Source organism: Cetorhinus maximus, chromosome 18, assembly GCF_964194155.1.
Source record: "Cetorhinus maximus chromosome 18, sCetMax3.hap1.1, whole genome shotgun sequence".
In the NCBI taxonomy this organism is placed as follows: Eukaryota; Metazoa; Chordata; class Chondrichthyes; order Lamniformes; family Cetorhinidae; genus Cetorhinus; species Cetorhinus maximus.
The window spans coordinates 1,155,665-1,174,620 of record NC_135896.1 but is presented as its reverse complement, the minus strand read 5'-3'; the positions used below and the strand labels follow the sequence as shown (position 1 = coordinate 1,174,620).

Sequence of the window (18,956 nt, the reverse complement as noted above, 5' to 3'; positions counted from 1 at the left end):
AGTGGCACTGGATGAATTTCTTTACCGAGAGCCAGCACAGACATGATGGGACAAATGGCCTCCTTCTGTACTGTAACAATTGGGTGATTTTGTGAAGTGTCATTACAACTGTACAAATGAGGTGAGGCCACACCTCAAGTATTGTGTACTGGTTTGTTCTCCTTCCTTAAGAGGAGATTGGAAGCTGTTCAGAGAAGGTTTTCTAGGTGGATTCCTGTGATGAATGAGTTGTCTTATGAGGAAAGGTTGAGCAGGTTGGGCCTATACCCACTGGAGTTCAGAAGTACGAGAGGTGATTTGGATCCTGAGGGGAATTGGCAGGGTGGATACTGAGAGAGGGTCTCCCCTTTTGGGGGAATCTAGAACTAGGGGACACAGTTTAAAAATAAGTGGTCTCCCATTTAAGATGAAGATGAGGAGAAATTTCTTTTCTCAGAGAGTTGTTAGTCTGTGGAATTCTCTTCCCCAGAGAGCAGTGGAGGCTGGCTCACTGAATATTGAAGGAGCAGCTGAAGGGACAAACGAGGCTACACCTATTAGGAAGGAAAGGCTGACAACAACCCCCGTGTCCACAGAGTCGGTTTTGTCATTGGGAAAAGGATCTTGGATGCACTGCTGGAATTCCCCAATTGTAATAATGAAAACTCATGACACTTCACCTACAGCTCAACTGTAATCGGTATGCCACCTTCATTTGCTGGGTTGGTGGTGTGTGGGACATTGTCTATAATGTATGATTCCCTGTTGCTTGACTAGTTCAGGTTACGATGAGAAGGAAAAGAGAGGCTTTTAGCAGTTACAAGGGGAGCAAATCAGCAGAGGCTTTAGTGGAGTACAGAAAGTGCAGGGTGGAGCTTAAGAAAGCGTTAGGAGAGCAAAGAGGGGATATGAGAAAGCTCTGGCTGGTAAAAGTAGGGAAAATCCCAAGATATTCTATAAGTATATCAATGGGAGGAGGATAACCAGGGGAAGAGTAGGGCCCATAAGGGACCAAGGGGGCAATCTATGGGTGGAGCCAGAGGACATCGCTAGAGTGTTGAATGAATACTTCACATCCGTCTTCACCCAAGAGAATGAGGATAAAGGTATCGAACTTGGGGAGAGAGACTGCGAGGTTCTTAAGCAAATTGATATAGGGAGTGACAAGGTATTGGAGGTGTTGGTAGGCTTAAAAGTGGATAAATCTCCAGGTCCAGATGATTTGTGTCCCAGACTGCTGAGGGAGGGAAGGGAGGAGATCGCAGGGGCTCTGACCCAAACTTTTAATTCCTCTCTGGCCATGGGGGAGGTGCCAGAGGACTGGAGAACAGCTAATGTGGTTCCGCTATTTAAGAAGGGTTGTAGAGATAAGCCAGGGAACTACAGACCAGTGAGTCTCACGTCAGTGGTAGGGAAACAATTGGAGAAAGTTCTGAAGGAGAGTATTTATCTCCACTTGGAGAAAAGGTTTGATGAGGGATGAAACATTTAAGTTGTGAAGAGAGGTTGGATAGACTTGGGCCGTCCAAGGGCCCAAACACTCTTTTCAAGTGAAGCAGCATTCCACCTGCATTTCCCCCAACTTAGTCTACTGCATTCGCTGCTCCCAAAGCAGTTTCCTCTACATTGGAGAGACCAAACGCAGACTGGGTGACCACTTTGCGGAACACCTTCGGTCTGACCGCAAGCATTACCCAGACCTCCCTGTCGCTTGCCATTTCAACACTCCACCCTGCTCTCTTGCCCACATGTTCATCCTTGGCCTGCTGCATTGTTCCAGTGAAGCTCAACGCAAACGGAAGGAACAGCACCTCATCTTCCGACTAGGCACTTTACAGCCTTCCGGACTGAATATTGAGTTCAACAATTTGAGATCATGAACTCTCTCCTCCATCCCCACCCCCTTTCCGATCCCCCCCTTTTTCCAATAATTTATATATATTTTTCTTTTCCCACCTATTTCCATTATTTTTAAATGTATTTCCATCCATTGTTTTATCTCTACCCTTTAGCCTTTTTCGCTCCCTTCCCCCAACCCCAGCCCCACTAGGGCTGTCTGTACCTTTATTATCACATTCCTTAGATAAAATCACCAGCTTCAACACCTCTTTGTCCTTTTGTCTATGACAGCTTTTGGTTATCTCCACCTATCACTGGCCCTCTATCCAGCTCTACTTGTCCCACCCTCCCTTAAACCAGCTTATATTTCACCTCTTTTCTATTTTTCCTTAGTTCTGATGAAGAATCATACGGACTCGAAACATTAACTGTTCCTCTCCGCAGATGCTGTCAGACCTGCTGAGTTTTTCCAGGTATTTTTGTTTTTGTTTTGGATTTCCAGCACCTGCAGTTTTTTGCTTTTATCTTTGGGTAGACTTGGGCTGTTTTCGTTGGAGCAGAGAAGACTGAGGGGCGACCTGATCGAGGTGTACAAGATTATGAGGCACATGGACAGGGTGGATAGGGAGCAGCTGTTCCCCTTAGTTGAAGGGTCAGTCACAAGGGGACACAAGTTCAAGGTGAGGGGCAGGAGGTTTAGGGGGGATGTGAGGAAAAACTTTTTTACCCAGAGGGTGGTGAGGGTCTGGAATGCACTGCCTGGGAGGGTGGTGGAGGCGGGTTGCCTCACATCCTTTAAAAAGTACCTGGATGAGCACTTTGCACGTCATAACATTCAAGGCTATGAGCCAAGTGCTGGTAAATGGGATTTGGTAGGTAGGTCAGGTATTTCTCATGTGTCGGTGCAGACTCAATGGGCCTAAGGGCCTCTTCTGCACTGTGATTCTGGTCTGTGAGGCCGCTCTCCCAATTTGTGCACTAGGTCCCAGATGTTACCAAGTCAATGCCAAGTGGTCCGTCCTGTTTCATTCCTTATAGACTTTACAGCAGTTTGATATAACTGGGTAGCTTGCTAGACCATTTCAGAGGGTATTGCTGTGAATCTGGAGTCACATGTAGGCCAGATAAGGTCACAGAGTCATAGAGTTATACAGCACAGAAACAGGCCCTTTGGCCCATCGTGGCCGTGCTGGCCATCAAGTACCTATCTATTCTAATCCCACTTTCCAGCACTTGGCCCGTAGCCCTCTATGCTTTAGTGTTTGAAGTGCTCATCTAAATACTTCTTAAATGTTGTGAGGGTTTCTGCCTCTACCACCCCCTCAGGCAGATTCCAACCACCCTCTGGGTGAAATTTTTTTTCCTCAAATCCCCTCTAAACCTCCTGCCCCTTACCTTAAATCTATGCACCTTCTCTAGTGCAATCACATCCTTCCTATAATGCGGATTCCAGAACTGCACACAGTACTTCAGCTGTGGCCTCACCAATATTTTATTCAGTTCCAGCATAACCTCCCTGCCCTTATATTCTATGCCTTGGCTAATAAAGGCAAGTATCCCATATGACTTCATAACCACCTTATCTACCTGTCCCACTACCCTCAGGGACCGGTGGACATGTACACCGAGGCCCCTCTGATCCTCGGTACTTCCCAGAAAGTTGACACCCAGGGGACCAGATCCGCTCTTTACAACAATTGACGATGGTTTCATGGTTACAGTTACTGAGACCAGCTTTTCAATTCCAGATTTACCACTGGAGGAGTCAGCCCGGAGGGGGAGGGGTCAGCCCAGAGGGGGAGGGGTCAGCCCAGAGGGGGAGGGGTCAGCTCGGAGGGAGAGGGGTCAGCCTGGAGGGAGAGGGGTCAACCCGGAGGGGGAGGAGTCAACCCAGAAGGGGAGGGGTCAACCCAGAGGGAGAGGGGTCAGCTCGGAGGGGGAGGGGCCAACCCAGAGGGGGAGGAGTCAACCCAGAAGGGGAGGGGTCAACCCAGAGGGAGAGGGGACAGCCCGGAGGGGGAGGGGTCAGCCTGGAGGGAGAGGGGTCAGCTCGGAGGGGGAGGGGCCAACCTGGAGGGGGAGGAGTCAACCCAGAGGGGGAGGGGTCAACCCAGAGGGGGAGGGGTCAGCCTGGAGGGAGAGGGGTCAGTCTGGAGGGAAAGGGGTCAGTCTGGAGGGGGAGGGGTCAGCCCTGAGAGGGCGTAAACAAAAACAGAATTACCTGGAAAAACTCAGCAGGTCTGGCAGCATCGGTGGAGAAGAAAAGAGTCGACGTTTCGAGTCCAACATGATCCTTCAACAGAACTGAGTATAGTTAGGAGAGGGGAGAAATATAAGCTGGTTTAAGGTGGAGGGGGAGAGAGAAGTTGAGGGTGTGGTGATTGTGGAGATAAGCAAGCAGTGATAGGAGCAGATAATCAAAAGATGTCACAGACAAAAGGATCAAAGAGGTGTTGAAGGTGGTGATATTATCTAAGAAAAGTGCTAATTAAGAATTGAGAGGGCGTGGTCATCACGGAGGGGGCGTGGTGAGCGCAGAAGGGGCGTGGTCAGCGCGGAGGGGGCGTGGTCAGCGCGGAGGGGACGGGCTCAGCCTGGAAATGGGACGGAAGCGAAAAAATAGGTGGGGCCTAAAGAGGGGCGGAGCCTGGGGAGGGGGCGGAGCCTGGGGAGGGGGCGGCCGCTGCCGAACGGTGATCCCGCCCTCACCTGCCTGCGGATGTCGCTGAGAAAACAGGAAATGACGGGTTTGGAGGGGCGGAAGCGCGTTGTCCTCTGCGGGGCGGAAGTGACATATTCGACAGGGACCGGGACGGAACGGAGAGAAGGTGAGAGAGCGGCGGGAAAATAAACACCCGGGATAAACCCGGGAGGGTAAACACCCGGGGATAAACCCGGGGGTAAACCCGGGAGAATAAACACCCGGGAGAATAAACACCCGGGATAAACCCGGGAGAATAAACACCCGGGGAGATAAAGACCCATGAATAAACCCGGGAGCATAAAGACCCGGGAATAAACCCAGGAAAGGGGATAAAGATGGGAAAATAAACACCTGGGAATAAATCTGGGAAAAATGAAAACCTGGGAGTAATTGGGGAATACCACGGGTATAAACTCCTCAACAAAACCCGGGTATAAACCCCCAGGAAAAGATCTGGGGAAAATAAACACCCAGGAATAAACCCCCAGGTTAAAGCTGGGAAAATAAACCCTGGAGAAATAAACACCTGGGAATAAATCTATGGAAATACCATTGGTATAAACTCCTGAAAGAAACCCAGGGGCGATAAAACACCCAGGAATAAACCCCGGGAAAATAAGCTGCAGGAAATTAAACACCTATCAATAAACCCACTAGAATAAACCTCAGGAATTAACACCAGGAATAAACCCCTGGGAATAAACACCCTGGGAATTTGCACGTGTCTCTCTGGTTTATTGATTTTGCTTTAAAGGTTCTGCTTTTTAATTTAGTGCCTGGCTCCTCATACTCTCTACACAGAACCTCCTTCCCAGTTCTACCTATGTCATTGGTACCTACATGGACCACGACAACTAAATCCTCCCCCTCCCACTGCAAGTTCCTCTTCAGCCCTGAGCAAACATCCCAAACCCTGGCACCGGGCAGGCAACACAGTCGTCTGACTCTCACACTCGTCCACGGAGAATAGTATCTATCGCCCTGACGATACTGTCTCCTGTCACTACCACATTCCTCTTCACTCCCCCCACTTGAATGTCATCCTTCACCACGGTGCCATTGTCACTCCGCTCATCCACCTTGCAGTCCTTCTCCTCACCCACACAGGCAGCAAGTGCCTCGTATCCTGTTGGAGAAAGTCAGGGACTGAGGCTCCTCGATCACCTCATGCTGGGTCCCCTTACCTGCCTGACTCGCAGTCACACCCTCCTGTCCCTGATCATTGACCAACTCTAAAGATCTGCCAAACTGAAGGGGATTGACTGCCTCCTGGAACAAAGTGTCCAGATAACTCTCCCCCTCCCCGATGCTCTGTGATGTCAGCAACTCAGAGCCTAAGCTGCAGACACTTTCTGCAGATATGGCTGTTCGGGATTCAGCGCGTTCCAGATTCCCATGTGCTGCAGTCACAGCACACCACCAGCCCTGCCATTTCTGTCCAGCCTTATTTATTTAATTAGTGAATTAGTTAATAATTTACACAGATAAAGTAATAGAAAGCTGAGTTTCCCTAGCTTGGAAACAAGGAAGGAAACTCACCAACCACTGGAGGCTGAAAGAAAGTAGAGACAGGGGCACCTCTTTGCCCCTCGGCACTGAATTCCTGCCTGAACCAAATTCCTAACTCCTCACTCAATCTATGTCTCTCTCAGGTGTAGTCTCATGCCTGCACAGCCCTGTAAGAGCAAAACTGGAGCTCTCTGACTGGCTAAAGATATCTGGATTAAAACTAAAGAGGAAAAGGGGCTTATGGCCGTCAGGTTCTTACTACAGTGTAGAACTAAACTCAATACAGAAAATGCAGAGGAGATTTGAAAAGGGAAGAGAGAGTATGAGAATAGATTAGTATAAACACATGAGTAGTAAAAGGAGAGTGAAAGAAAGGTTGGGGCTGATTAAGGACCAAATAGAGGCAGAGGACATGGCCAAGGTATTAGTGAGAATTCTGCATCTGTCTTCACTAGAGAAGGGGTTGTTGCTAATCTAGCAGTGAAGGAGGAGGCAGTATTGATATTGGATAGAATAAAAAGTGATAAAGAGGAGGTATTTAAAAGTTTGGCAATGCCGAAAGTAGAAAAGTTACCCAGTCCAGGAGGGATGTTTGTTGGGTTACTGAGGGGAGTAAAGGTGGAAACTGTGGAGGCTCGGACCACAACTTTCCAATCCTCCTTAGATACAGGGGTGGTGCTGGAGGATGGGAGAGTTGCCAATATTATCCCCTGTTTACGAACGTATGAACAAGGAGCCGGAGGAGGCCATTCGGCCCCTCGAGCTTGCTCTGCCATTTAATAAGATCATAGTTGACCTGATAGTAACCTCAAATCTGCATTCCGCCTACCCCCCGATAACCTATCACCCCCTTGCTGACCAAGAATCCATCCACCTCTGCCTTAAAAGTATTCAAAGACTCTGCTTCCACCGAGGAGAGTTCCAAAGACTCACAACCCTCTGAGAGAAAACATTTTGTCTCATCTCCATTTTAAATGGGCGACCCCTTATTTTTAAACAGTGACCCCTAGTTCTAGATTCTCCCACAAGAGGAAACATCCTCTCCACATCCACCCTGTCAAGACCCCTCAGGATCTTAAAGGTTTCAATCAAGTGTTTCAAAAAGGGGAGAGGAGTAAACCCAACAACTACAGAGCAGTTAGTCTAATGTCTGTGATGGAGACACTTAAAGAAGCAATAATCAGGAACAAAATTAATTGCCACTTGGAAATTTGTAGGTTAATAAATGAAAGGCAGTGTGGATTTGTAAAAGTGATTCATGTTTAACTAACTTGATTGTTCTTTGAATTAATGGAGAGGCTGGATGAGGGTAGAGCCCTTGATGTGGATATGAACTTTCAAAAAGCATTTGGCAAAGTAACGCGTAATTTTACTTTCAAAATTGAAGTATGGGATTGAAGGGTCAGGACCAGTTGAGAAGGTTGTCCCCTTTTTTGGGATCCGTGGCTTTATTAACAGAATCCAAAAGCAATTAAGTAATGCTAAAACTTATAAATAACTGATTAGGCTGTAACTATGATATTGTGTTCAATTCTGGTCACTACACTTTAGGAAGGATGTCAGGGCCTTGGACAGGGTGTGGAGGAGATATTACCAGAATGGGACCAGTGGTGAGAGACTTCAGTTACAAGGAGAAGCTGGGATTCGTTCTACGTGGAGCAGAGGAGGTTGAGGGAGGATTTTTTTTGCAGTGAGTTGTTGTGTCTGGAATGTGCAGTCTGAAAGATCGGGGAGAACGGATTTAGTGAGAACTTCCAAAAGGGTGTTGGGGGAATATTTTGCAATGATATGGGGAAGAGCAAGGGACTGGAAATAATCGCATATTATCTTGCAATGAACTGGCACAGACACAATGGTCAAATCGCCAACTTCTGTATTCAGCTATTCTATTGATCCCAGTATCACTGGCTATCTAATTCCTGTTCTATTGATCCCAGCATCACTGGCTATCTAATTCCTGTTCTATTGATCCCAGTATCACTGGCTATCTAATTCCTGTTCTATTGATCCCAGTATCACTGGCTATCTAATTCCTGTTCTATTGATCCCAGCATCACTGGCTATCTAATTCCTGTTCTATTGATCCCAGTATCACTGGCTATCTAATTCCTGTTCTATTGATCCCAGTATCACTGGCTATCTAATTCCTGTTCTATTGATCATAGTATCACTGGCTATCTAATTCCTGTTCTATTGATCCCAGTGTCACTGGCTATCTAATTCCTGTTCTATTGATCCCAGTGTCACTGGCTATCAAATTCCTGTTCTATTGATCCCAGTATCACTGGCTATCTAATCCCTGTTCTATTGATCCCAGTATCACTGGCTATCTAATCCCTGTTCTATTGATCCCAGTATCACTGGCTATCTAATTCCTGTTCTATTGATCATAGTATCACTGGCTATCTAATTCCTGTTCTATTGATCCCAGTGTCACTGGCTATCTAATTCCTGTTCTATTGATCCCAGTGTCACTGGCTATCTAATTCCTGTTCTATTGATCCCAGTATCACTGGCTATCTAATCCCTGTTCTATTGATCCCAGTATCACTGGCTATCTAATCCCTGTTCTATTGATCCCAGTATCACTGGCTATCTAATTCCTGTTCTATTGATCCTAGTATCACTGGCTATCTAATCCCTGTTCTATTGATCCCAGTATCACTGGCTATCTAATTCCTGTTCTATTGATCCTTGTATCACTGGCTATCTAATTCCTGTTCTATTGATCCTAGTATCACTGGCTATCTAATTCCTGTTCTATTGATCCCAGTATCACTGGCTATCTAATCCCTGTTCTATTGATCCCAGTATCACTGGCTATCTAATTCCTATTCTATTGATCCTAGTATCACTGGCTATCTAATTCCTGTTCTCTCCACTGATCTTTCCCAGACGCTGTGCAATGGATGAACTGGCTCATGACCTGGCATCTGCGCTGGACGAGACGTCTGAACAGAACCGTTTGGACGAGGAGATCTGGGATGGGCCGGTCCTGTGCCCGCGGCAGCAGCAGAGAAGACAGGCTCGGAAACGGAGAGGCCGGAAGCGGCGCTCGAACTCCAACCACTCGCTGGACTATGCCCGCTGCTACAGCGAGGCCTCGGAGTCCAGTCAGGACGAGGTGGGGGGTGGGGGAGGAATCGCGGGCGGGGGAGGGGCCAGTGATTCTGACGATGACCGAGCAGTGGTGAAGAGACTCTCTTCCCTCAATGTCACACTAAAGGGGAAGTACCACACCTGGCATGAGTCAGACTCCTTCACCGAGAACACACCTGGGCAGCCACTGCGCCGACGGCGTAAAGTCAAACGCGTGACCTCAGGGGGTGCGGGCGACGTTAGCGCTACGCTGCAGAAGAAGCTGAAGGTGTCAGAGCCCAGGCCGGGGTCCCAGCCCCCTTCCTGTTCCCTGAAAGGCCCCTGCCAACACAAGAAGCAGCGCCTGTGCAAGGCGCCCTCTGCAGAGTCCTGGCTGATCCCCGAGGCGCTGTCCATTGACCCGAGCCTCCGTCTGGAGGAAGCCCGTAAGGAAGGGATGGATTGTGAGACTGAGGAACATAAAGCTTCAGACGAGAACATGACTGACAGGTAATCAGATTATTGCACCTCCACCAGCCCCTTTATGTATGAATCTCAGGATGACCAGGCAGTGCCGAGGCTTGTTCAGTAAATAATGAAATTATTAGTTAATTATAAAACCAGAAACTCAAAGCTTATTAACATACAGGATGAAATAGGAAGGTATAATAATTAATCTTTCTAAATACCCTAACTCTCACAAACAAACACACACACAAAATAATGGAATAAAATAGAGGAATTCTGTCAGAGGGTCAGTACTGAGGGAGTGCTGCACTGTCTGAGGGTCACTACTGAGGGAGTGCTGCACTGTCTGAGGGTCACTACTGAGGGAGTGCCGCACTGTCAGTCCTGAGGGAGTGCTGCACTGTCGGAGGGTCAGTACTGAGGGAGTGCTGCACTGTCAGAGGGTCAGTACTGAGGGAGTGCTGCACTGTCGGAGGGTCAGTACTGAGGGAGTGCTGCACTGTCGGAGGGTCAGTACTGAGGGAGTGCCGCACTGTCGGAAGGTCACTACTGAGGGACCGATGCACTGTCCAAGGGTCAGTATTGAGGGAGCGCTGCACTGTCCGAGGGTCAGTACTGAGAGAGTGCTGCACTGTCGGAGGGTCAGTACTGAGGGAGTGCTGCACTGTCGGAGGGTCAGTACTGAGGGAGTGCCGCACTGTCGGAAGGTCACTACTGAGGGACCGATGCACTGTCCAAGGGTCAGTATTGAGGGAGCGCTGCACTGTCCGAGGGTCAGTACTGAGAGAGTGCTGCACTGTCCGAGGTTCAGTACTGAGGGAGCGCTGCACTGTCAGAGGTGCTGTCCTTTGATATTGAACCGAGACCATGCCTTCTCCCTCAGGTGGATGTAAAAGTCCGTTTGGCGCTAAAGAGGAACAGTGGAGTTCTCCCTGACATCCTGGCCAATATTTATCCTGTAACCAACGCCACTGAAAGAGATAAGCTGGTCATCAACCCATTGCTGTTTGTGGGATCTTGCTGTGTGTAAATTGGCTGCCATGTTTCCTGAATTACAACATGAGCGCACTTTACAAAATCCTTCATTGTTTATGAAGAGTGTTGGGAGCTACTGAGGTTGTGAAAGTTTTTTCTTCCTTTAACTGACACTAATTGCAGTTAGTTATAGTGGATATTACAGAGCGGGTTGGGTTGTTTCAGTACATTAACCAGTGGAACCCCTTTTTACTGTTTAAGGATCAGTGCCTTTCTTGCACATTCTCTCGCTCCCAGCTGAAGAATACAGTTAAGAAATTCACTTTTAAATTATTTAACATCCAAATTAATTAAATAGAATAGAGATGGCTGGGCAGGTGGTGTGTTGCAGCTGTAGAATGTGGGATCTGGTGGATGCCGGTGTGATCCACGGTGACCATATCTGCAGCAAGCGTTGGCTGATTGAGGAACTTCGGCTCAGAACTGATGAGCTGGACTCTGAGCTGCAGACACTGCAACACGTCAGGGAGGGGGAGAGTTACCTGGACACTGTGTTTCAGGAGATAATTACATTCCTTAGATTAATTACATCAAATTTGGACCTTGGTCAGGGACAGGAGGGTGTAACTGCGAGTGAGGCAGGTACGGTGACCCAGAATTTAGCTTTGGAGGAGCCTCAGCCAGTGACCTTATCCAGTCGGTACGAGGTTCTTGCTTCCGGTGTGGACGAGGGCACAGACTGCTGGGAGGATGAGCGAACTGATTTCAGCACTGTAGTACAGAGCGCCATTCAAGTAGGGGAGAGAAGAGAAATGTAGTAGCAATAGGAGACAGCATAGTTAGGGGAATAGATACTGTTCTCTGCAGCAAAGACAGAGAGTCCCAAAGACACTGTTGCCTACCTGGTGCCAAGGTTAAGGACATCTTTTCTGGGCTGGAGAGGAACTTGGAGTGGGGGGGGGAAGGATCCAGTTGTCGTGATCCACGTAGGTACCAACGACATAGGTAAGACTAGGAAAGAGGTACTGCTGAGGGACCACGAGCAGCTCGGGGCTAAATTGAAAAGCAGAACCACAAAGGTAATAATCTCCGGATTACTACCTGAGCCATGTGCAAATTGGTGTAGAATAAATAAGATTAGAAAGGTAAATGCGTGGCTCAAAGATTGGTGTGGGAGAAATGGGTTCTGATTCATGGGGTGCTGGCACTAGTACTGAGGTAGGGGAGAGCTGTTCCGTTGGGACGGGCTTCATTTGAACCATGCTGGGACCAGTGTCCTGGCGAATCGTATAACCAGGGTTATAGATAGGACTTCAAACTAATTAGCGGAGTGTGGAGGGAAAGTTCAATTGAAGGGAAATTTTAAAAATCGAAAAGAAATGAGAGAGTAGAGGTGCAGGATAGTGAAGAGGTGAATGATAATCAAAATGTGACAGGAAGGGACAGAAAATATAAGCAGAAGAGTGCAACAGAAATTAGAAGCAGAATGAGTAATAATGGTAAAAAGTCAAAGCTTAAGGTGCTTTATCTGAATGCACACAGCATTTGTAACAAGATAAATGGGTTGACGGCACAAATAGAAATAAATGGATATGACTTGATAGCTATTACAAAGACGTGGTCGCAGGGTGACCAAGACTGGAAACTCAATGTTCAAGGGTATTCGACATTCTGGAAAAATAGCAAAAAGAAGAAGGAGATGGGATAGCTTTGTTCATATAAGGGAAGGTATCAGTGCCATTGTGAGTAGGATATAAGTGCAGTAGATTATGATGTGGAACCAGTTCTGGTGAAAATAAGGAACTGCAAGGGGAAGAAGTCATGGGTGGGAGTCATCTATAGGCCCCCGAAGAGTTGCCTCACTGTAGGACAAAGTATAAATTGGGAAATAATGGAGGCATGTAAGAAGGGTGCTGCAATTGTCATGGGTGATTTTAATCTGTAATTGACTGGACAAATCAGATTGGCAGGGGTAACTTGGAAGACGAATTTGTAGAGTGCATCAGGGATTGTTTCTTAGAGCAATACATTGCAGAACCTACCTGGGAACAGACTATTTTAGATCTAGTAATGTGGAATGAGGTAGGATTAATAAGATATACCGTAGTTAAGGATCCTCTAGGGGGTAGTGATCACATGGTAGAATTTCAAATTCAGTTTGAGGGTGAGCAACTCGGGTTTTAAACCAGTGTCCTCAACTTAAATAAGGACATTTACAGAGGTATGAAGAAAGAGTTGTCTAAAGCAGGCTGGGAAACTAGACTAAAGGGAAGGTCAGTGAATGAGCCGTGGTGGACATTCAAGCAGATATTTCATAACGCTCAGCAAAAATGTATCCCGGACTCGATGAGAAGGATGAACCGCCCATGGTTAACAAAGGTGGTTAAGGAAACTATCCAATCAAAAACTAAGGCATACAAAGCAGCAAAAACTAGTGGTAGGCCAGAGGATTAGGAATTTTTTAGGAACCAGCAGCAATGACTAAAAAGCTAATAAAGAGGAAGAAAATTGATTATGAAAGTAAATTGGCAAGAAATATAAAAACAAACAAGAACTTCTACAGGTGCATAAAAAGAGAGAGAGTAGCTAAAGTGAGTATGGGACCCTTGGAGGATGCGACTGGAGAATTGATAATGGGGAACAGGGAAATGGCAGATCATTTAAACCAATGTTTTGCATTGGACTTCACAGTGGAGGACACTATAAACATCCCAAAGATATCAAATAAGAAAGGAGCTAATGGGAGGAACAGTAATGTAACCGCCTCTATCATGAGGGACAAAGCATTTGAGAAACTAATGGGACTAAAGGCAGACCAGTCGCCAGGACCTGATGTCCTGCATCCAAGGGTTTTAAAGGAAGTGGCGGCAGAGATAGTGGAGGCATTGGTGGAAATATTCCACAACTCACTGGATTCCAGGAGGGTCCCAGCAGATTGGAAAACTGCTAATGTGACACCCCTGTTCAAGAAGGGAGGGAGACAAAAAGCTGGAAACTATAGGCCGCTCATATCTGTCATTGGGAAAATGCTAGAGTCCATTATTAAGGAAGAAATAGCAGGACATTTAGAAAAGAACGCAATTGAACAGAGCCAACATGGTTTTGTGAAGGGGAAATCACGTTTGACAAATTTGCTAGAGTTCTTTGAGGATATAACAAGCAGAGTTGATAAAGGGGAACCAGTAAATGTGTATTTGGATTTCCGGAAGGCATTCGATAAGGTGCCACATAAAAGGTTATTGCACAAGATAGGAGCTCACAGTATTGGGGTAATGTATTAGCATAGATTGAGGATTGGTTAACACAGAAGACAGGGAGTCGGGATTAATGGGTCTTTTTCAGGTTGGAAAGATGTAACTAGTAGAGTGCCACAAGGATCAGTCCTAGGGCCTCGATTATTTACTATCTACATTAATGACTTGGAGGAGGGGGCAGAGTGTAATGTATCCAAGCTTGCTAACAATACAAAAATAGGTGGGAGGGCATGTTGTGATGAGGACATAAGGAATCTGTAAGGGGATATAGATAGGTTGAGTGAATGGGCAAAAACTTGGCAGATGGAGTTTAATGTAGGAAATGTGTGAGGTCATGCACTTTGATGGGAAAAATCAAAAGGCAGATTATTATTTAAATGGAGAGAGACTCCAAAAAAGTGCAGCACAGAGGGACCTGGGTTTCTTGTGCATGAACCATATAATGTTAGCTTGCAGGTGCAGCAAGTAATTAAGAAGGCAAATGGGATTTTGGCCTGTATTGCTAGGGGGCTGGAGTTTAAAAATAGGGAAGTCTTGTTACAACTGTACAGGGTGTTGGTGAGGCCGCACCTGGAGTGCTATGTACAGTTTTGGTCTCTGTATTTAAGAAAGGACATACTGGCATTGGAGGCAGTTCAAAAGAGATTCACTAGGCTGGTTCTTGGGATGAAGTGGTTGACTTATCAAGAACAGCTAAACAGGTTAGACCTTTATTTATTAGAGTTTAGAAGAATGAGGGGTGATCTTATTGAAACATACAAGATTCTGAGGGGGCTTGACAGGGTAGATGTTGAGAAGATGTTTCCACTCATGGGGGAATCTCGAACTAGGGGACATAGTTACAGAATAAGGGGACACTCATTTAAAACTGAGATGCAATGGAATTTCTTTTCTCAGAGGGTAGTGAATGTCTGGAATTCTCTACCTCAGAGAGTTGTGGAGGCTAGATCACTGAAAGTATTTAAAGAGGAGGTAGATAGATTTTTGAAATATCAGGGAGTTGAGGGCTATGAGGAGCTGGCACAATAGAGGAGCTGAGGCAGATCAGCCATGATCTTATTGAATGGCGGGGCAGGCTTGAGGGGCCGAATGGCCTTCTCCTGCTCCTATTTCTTATGTTCTTATGTCTCCGCCTCCTGCCTAAATACTCCAGCTCCATCTCCTGTCAGCTCCCTCATAAACTCAGTGGTTGGGTCAGGAAGTCACTCAGACATAGAGACTGGCATGATGTCTTGTTCAGTCTCTGGGCTGTGCTGATTACAGCTGTGGGAATGGGTTTGGGAGTGACGGTTGTGCCATTGGGATTGAGGGATGTGGAATCAACTCATGTCCCTGCTCCCAATCATGATGTAGTCACTTCTACTGGAAAATTTCCCTCTGGATTAGTGAGGATGCAGCCATGGGGAGGGGGTTTGGGGAGGAGGGGTCAGTCAGTGTCTGAGGAACACTGGTGATGGTCAGCAGTGGGGGCCCAGGATGATGGGTGGGGGTTACGGGACTGGGATGTGTCACTGAGGGGTTGGATGCATCTTATTGTCACTCGTGCTTGATGCTGTGCTCTGTTTTCTAGTGATGCGAGCAGCGTTTGCAGCAGTGATGGTCTCTTCACCAATGACGAAGGACGACAAGGTAACAATTCACAACTCACTAAACATTGTGACACGGGTTAATAAGGGCAGTCAAAAAGCAGACAGGACACTACGGCTCATTCCAGGAACGATAGGTTTGGAAATCAGAGAAGTTACATTGAGGCTTGTGTGGAATCTTGGTTAGCTCACATTGTGAACACGGTGACTAATTCCGGCCTCCATATGATAAAAAAGATATTGAGAAGAGAGAGTGGAAAAGGTGCAAAAAACATTTACTAGAATAAGAAATAGGAGCAGGAGGAGACCATCCAGTCCATCGAGCCTATTCTGTCTTTCAGTGAGATCGTGGCTGATCTACTTCAGCCCCACTTTCCTGCACTCTCTCTATTTTTATTATTATTCGTTCACAGGATGTGGGGGCTGCTGCACCAGGATTTGTTGCCCATCCCTAGTTGCCCTTGAACCGAGTGGCTTGCTAGGCCATTTCAGAGGGAAGTTAAGAGTCAACTACATAGGAACAGGAGTAGGCCATTCGGCCCATCAAGCCTGCTCTGCCATTCAATTAGATCATGGCTGATCATCTACCTCAACACCACTTTCCCGCTCTATCCCCAAACTCTTTGATGTCATTAGTCTCCAGAAATCTATCGATCTCTGCTTTGAACATGCTCAATGACTGAGCTTCCGCGGCCTCTGGGGTAGAGAATTCCAAAGATTCACCACCCTCTGAGTGAAGAAATTCCTCCTCATCTCAGCTCTAAATGGCCTGCCCTTTATTCTGAGACTGTGCCCCCTGGTTCTAGACTCACCAGCCAGGGGAAAAATCCTTCCTGCATCCACCCGTCATGCCCTGTAAGTTTCAATGCGATCACCTCTCATTGCTGTGGGTCTGGAGTCACATGTAGGCCAGACCAGGTAAGGACGGCAGATTTCCCTCCCTAAAGGACATTAGTGACCCAGATGGGTTTTTACAACAATCGACAATGTTTCATGGTCACCATTACTGAGCCTAGCTTTTCAATTCCAGATTTTTCTTTAATCAATGAATTGAATTTAAATTCCACCAGCTACCATGATGCGATTGGAACCCATGTCCCCAGAGCATTAACCTCCAACCAACTACACTTCTTACAGATAAAAGCGAAATACTGCAGATGCTGGAAATCTGAAACAAAAACAAAAATAGCTGGAAAAACTCAGCAGGTCTGACAGCATCTGTGGAGAGAGAAACAGAGTTAACATTTCGAGTCCGTATGACTCTTCTTCGAGAAGAAGAAGGAGAAGTGCCCATCGGACACGGAAAGCCCCAAGTGTACCACTCATTGAATTTAAGGTCCACCAGTTGCTGTGGTGGGATTTAACCCCATGTTCCCACAGCATTAGTCTGATCCTCTGGATTACTCATCCTGTGACATTACCACTACACCACCAGCTCCTATATACTCTTTTGAGTAAGAACAATCAAATTAACAGAGGTCAACCTGCTCCAATGTATTTGAGCACAGGAGGGCCCCCAATTAACACCCACCACTTGAATATAATTAATACCAAATTAACATACAATTAACACACCGGTTCACCCTGATCCACACTACTAGTTACACCCTCAAAAATTCTGAACAGGTTTGTCAAACATGATTTCCCTTCAATAAATCCACATTAACTCTGCCCAATCATATGATTTTTTAAACTCCTTAGTCATTACATCCCTAATAAATAGATTCTAGCAATTTCCCTACCACTGATATCAGGCTAACTGGCCTGTGGTCCCCTCTTTTCTCTCTTCCTCCTTACTTGAATAGCGGGGTTACATTTGCCACCTTCCTATCTGAGACTTTTAGAATATAAGGAATTCTGGAAGATGAAAAACAATGCATCTACTATTTCTGTGGCAACCTCTTTCAAAACCCAACAGCTGGGCCATCAGCTCCAAGAGATTTGTTGGCTTTTAGCCTCATTAATTTTTGTACTATTTCTTTACCAATACTAATAGCTTAAAGTCCCTTGTTTTCGCTAATTTGCCCATGACTTTTGGAATGTTTTTTGTGTCGTCTTCTCTGATGACAGGTACAAAATATTTGTTTGATGTCTCCAGCATTTCCTTGTTCCCTGTTAGAAGTTCTGCCTCTGCTTCTAGGGAATTCATGTTTACTCCCACTAATCTCTTCCTTCTCACATACCTGCAGAAACTCATTGTGCTTTTATATTTCCAGCTAATTCAATCTCATACTGTTTCCTTTACCAGTTTCTTTATTATCCTTCACTTAATTTTATAATCCTCCCAAACTTCAGGTTTGCTCTTCCTGCAACTTTATATACCTCTTCCTTTAATATTATCTAACTTTCTTGTTAGTGATGGTTAGGTCACTTCCTGTGGTGTTTTTCTTCTTAAAGGGGATGTACAATCATTGCAAAAATGAATTAATTCTGTAGATGCGAGCTATTGCTTGTCTAACGCATGTTTTAATGTAGTGTCCAATCCACCTTAACCATATCGACCCCCATTCCTAATTATTAAAGTAATTTGCTTTGCCCGGATTTAAGACTCTAGATTCAACTAAATTACTCTCAAACTCGATGTAACGTTCAGTTGTGATCACTCATTCCCAGAAGCTCCTTTATTACAAGGATATTAAATAACCCTTTCTCATTGCAGAAAACTAAATCTGAAATAGCCTGTTCTTGAGTAGGATCTGTGACATACTGATCTAGAAAACGATCTTGAATGCATAACGTGAACTCATCCTCTCCGCTATTCTTGCAAATTTTGTTTTGCTTGGTCTTTATGAAGATTAAAGTCTCTCCTAGCTACTGACTTATGATCTGATGAGAGGTCATTGACCTGAAACGTTAACTCTGTTTCTCTCTGCATAGACGCTGCCAAATCTGCTGAGCATTTCCAGCATTTTCTGTTTTTATTTCAGATTTACAGCAACTGCAGTATTTTGTTTATTTGACTGTATTACTTTCGTTAAATGCACTTCTAATTCAGTGGCTCCCAACTGGTGTGCCGCAGCACACTGCTGTGCTGTGAGGACCCCCTAGTGTGCCACGAAATAAGATTCAAAATACACGTAAATAAAATGAACCTTCCCCGTCAGCTCCACGGTCGACACCTCCAAGCCCCGAGGAGTGGGAGGCACATGCACCAGCCCAGCCCGACCAACGTTAAATAACCAAACTGCGCGTGTGTGGCCCTTTCCCGGCCGGCACGTGCACGGTTTGGATCACTGATGTAAAGAATCCAAACCACGTAGGTGCGGCCTGTTCCTGTCTGCTGCAGCACAGGAGGCTTGAGGTTCCCTGGGATTTGCAGATGCCGACCACGGAGCGGAAGGCAAAGGCCCCGTGCACCTGCGCAAAAAGTGAGCACTCAAAAAGGGTGCGAAAACCCAGGGAGAAGCGAGGGAGACGGGGAGAAGCGAGGGAGACGGGGAGAAGCGAGGGAGACGGGGAGAAGCGAGGGAGACGGGGAGAAGCGAGGGAGACAGGGAGAGGGCAAGAAAGCAGGAGAGAGGGCAGGGAGAAGAGAAAAAAAAACAAAGCTCCCGGTAAGGGAAG

The 18,956-nt window shown here is 46.4% G+C and overlaps 1 protein-coding gene across 6 annotated transcripts in view; it reads left to right on the top strand.

Moving 5' to 3' along the window:
* Positions 1 to 4,576: 4,576 nt before the first annotated feature.
* Positions 4,577 to 18,956, top strand: part of LOC144692870 (G patch domain-containing protein 2-like) — a 38,623-nt gene continuing 24,243 nt past the window's right edge. For all 6 annotated transcript variants that reach the window (XR_013579416.1, XR_013579417.1, XM_078561939.1 and 3 more), the window contains exons 1-3: positions 4,577 to 4,646; positions 8,927 to 9,619; positions 15,377 to 15,435. Coding sequence is in view for 4 of the 6 variants with exons in the window: in XM_078561939.1 (XP_078418065.1) it covers positions 8,937 to 9,619; positions 15,377 to 15,435 (742 nt within the window). In the remaining 2 variants the exon portion in view is untranslated. The remainder of the gene's footprint in view (positions 4,647 to 8,926; positions 9,620 to 15,376; positions 15,436 to 18,956) is intronic.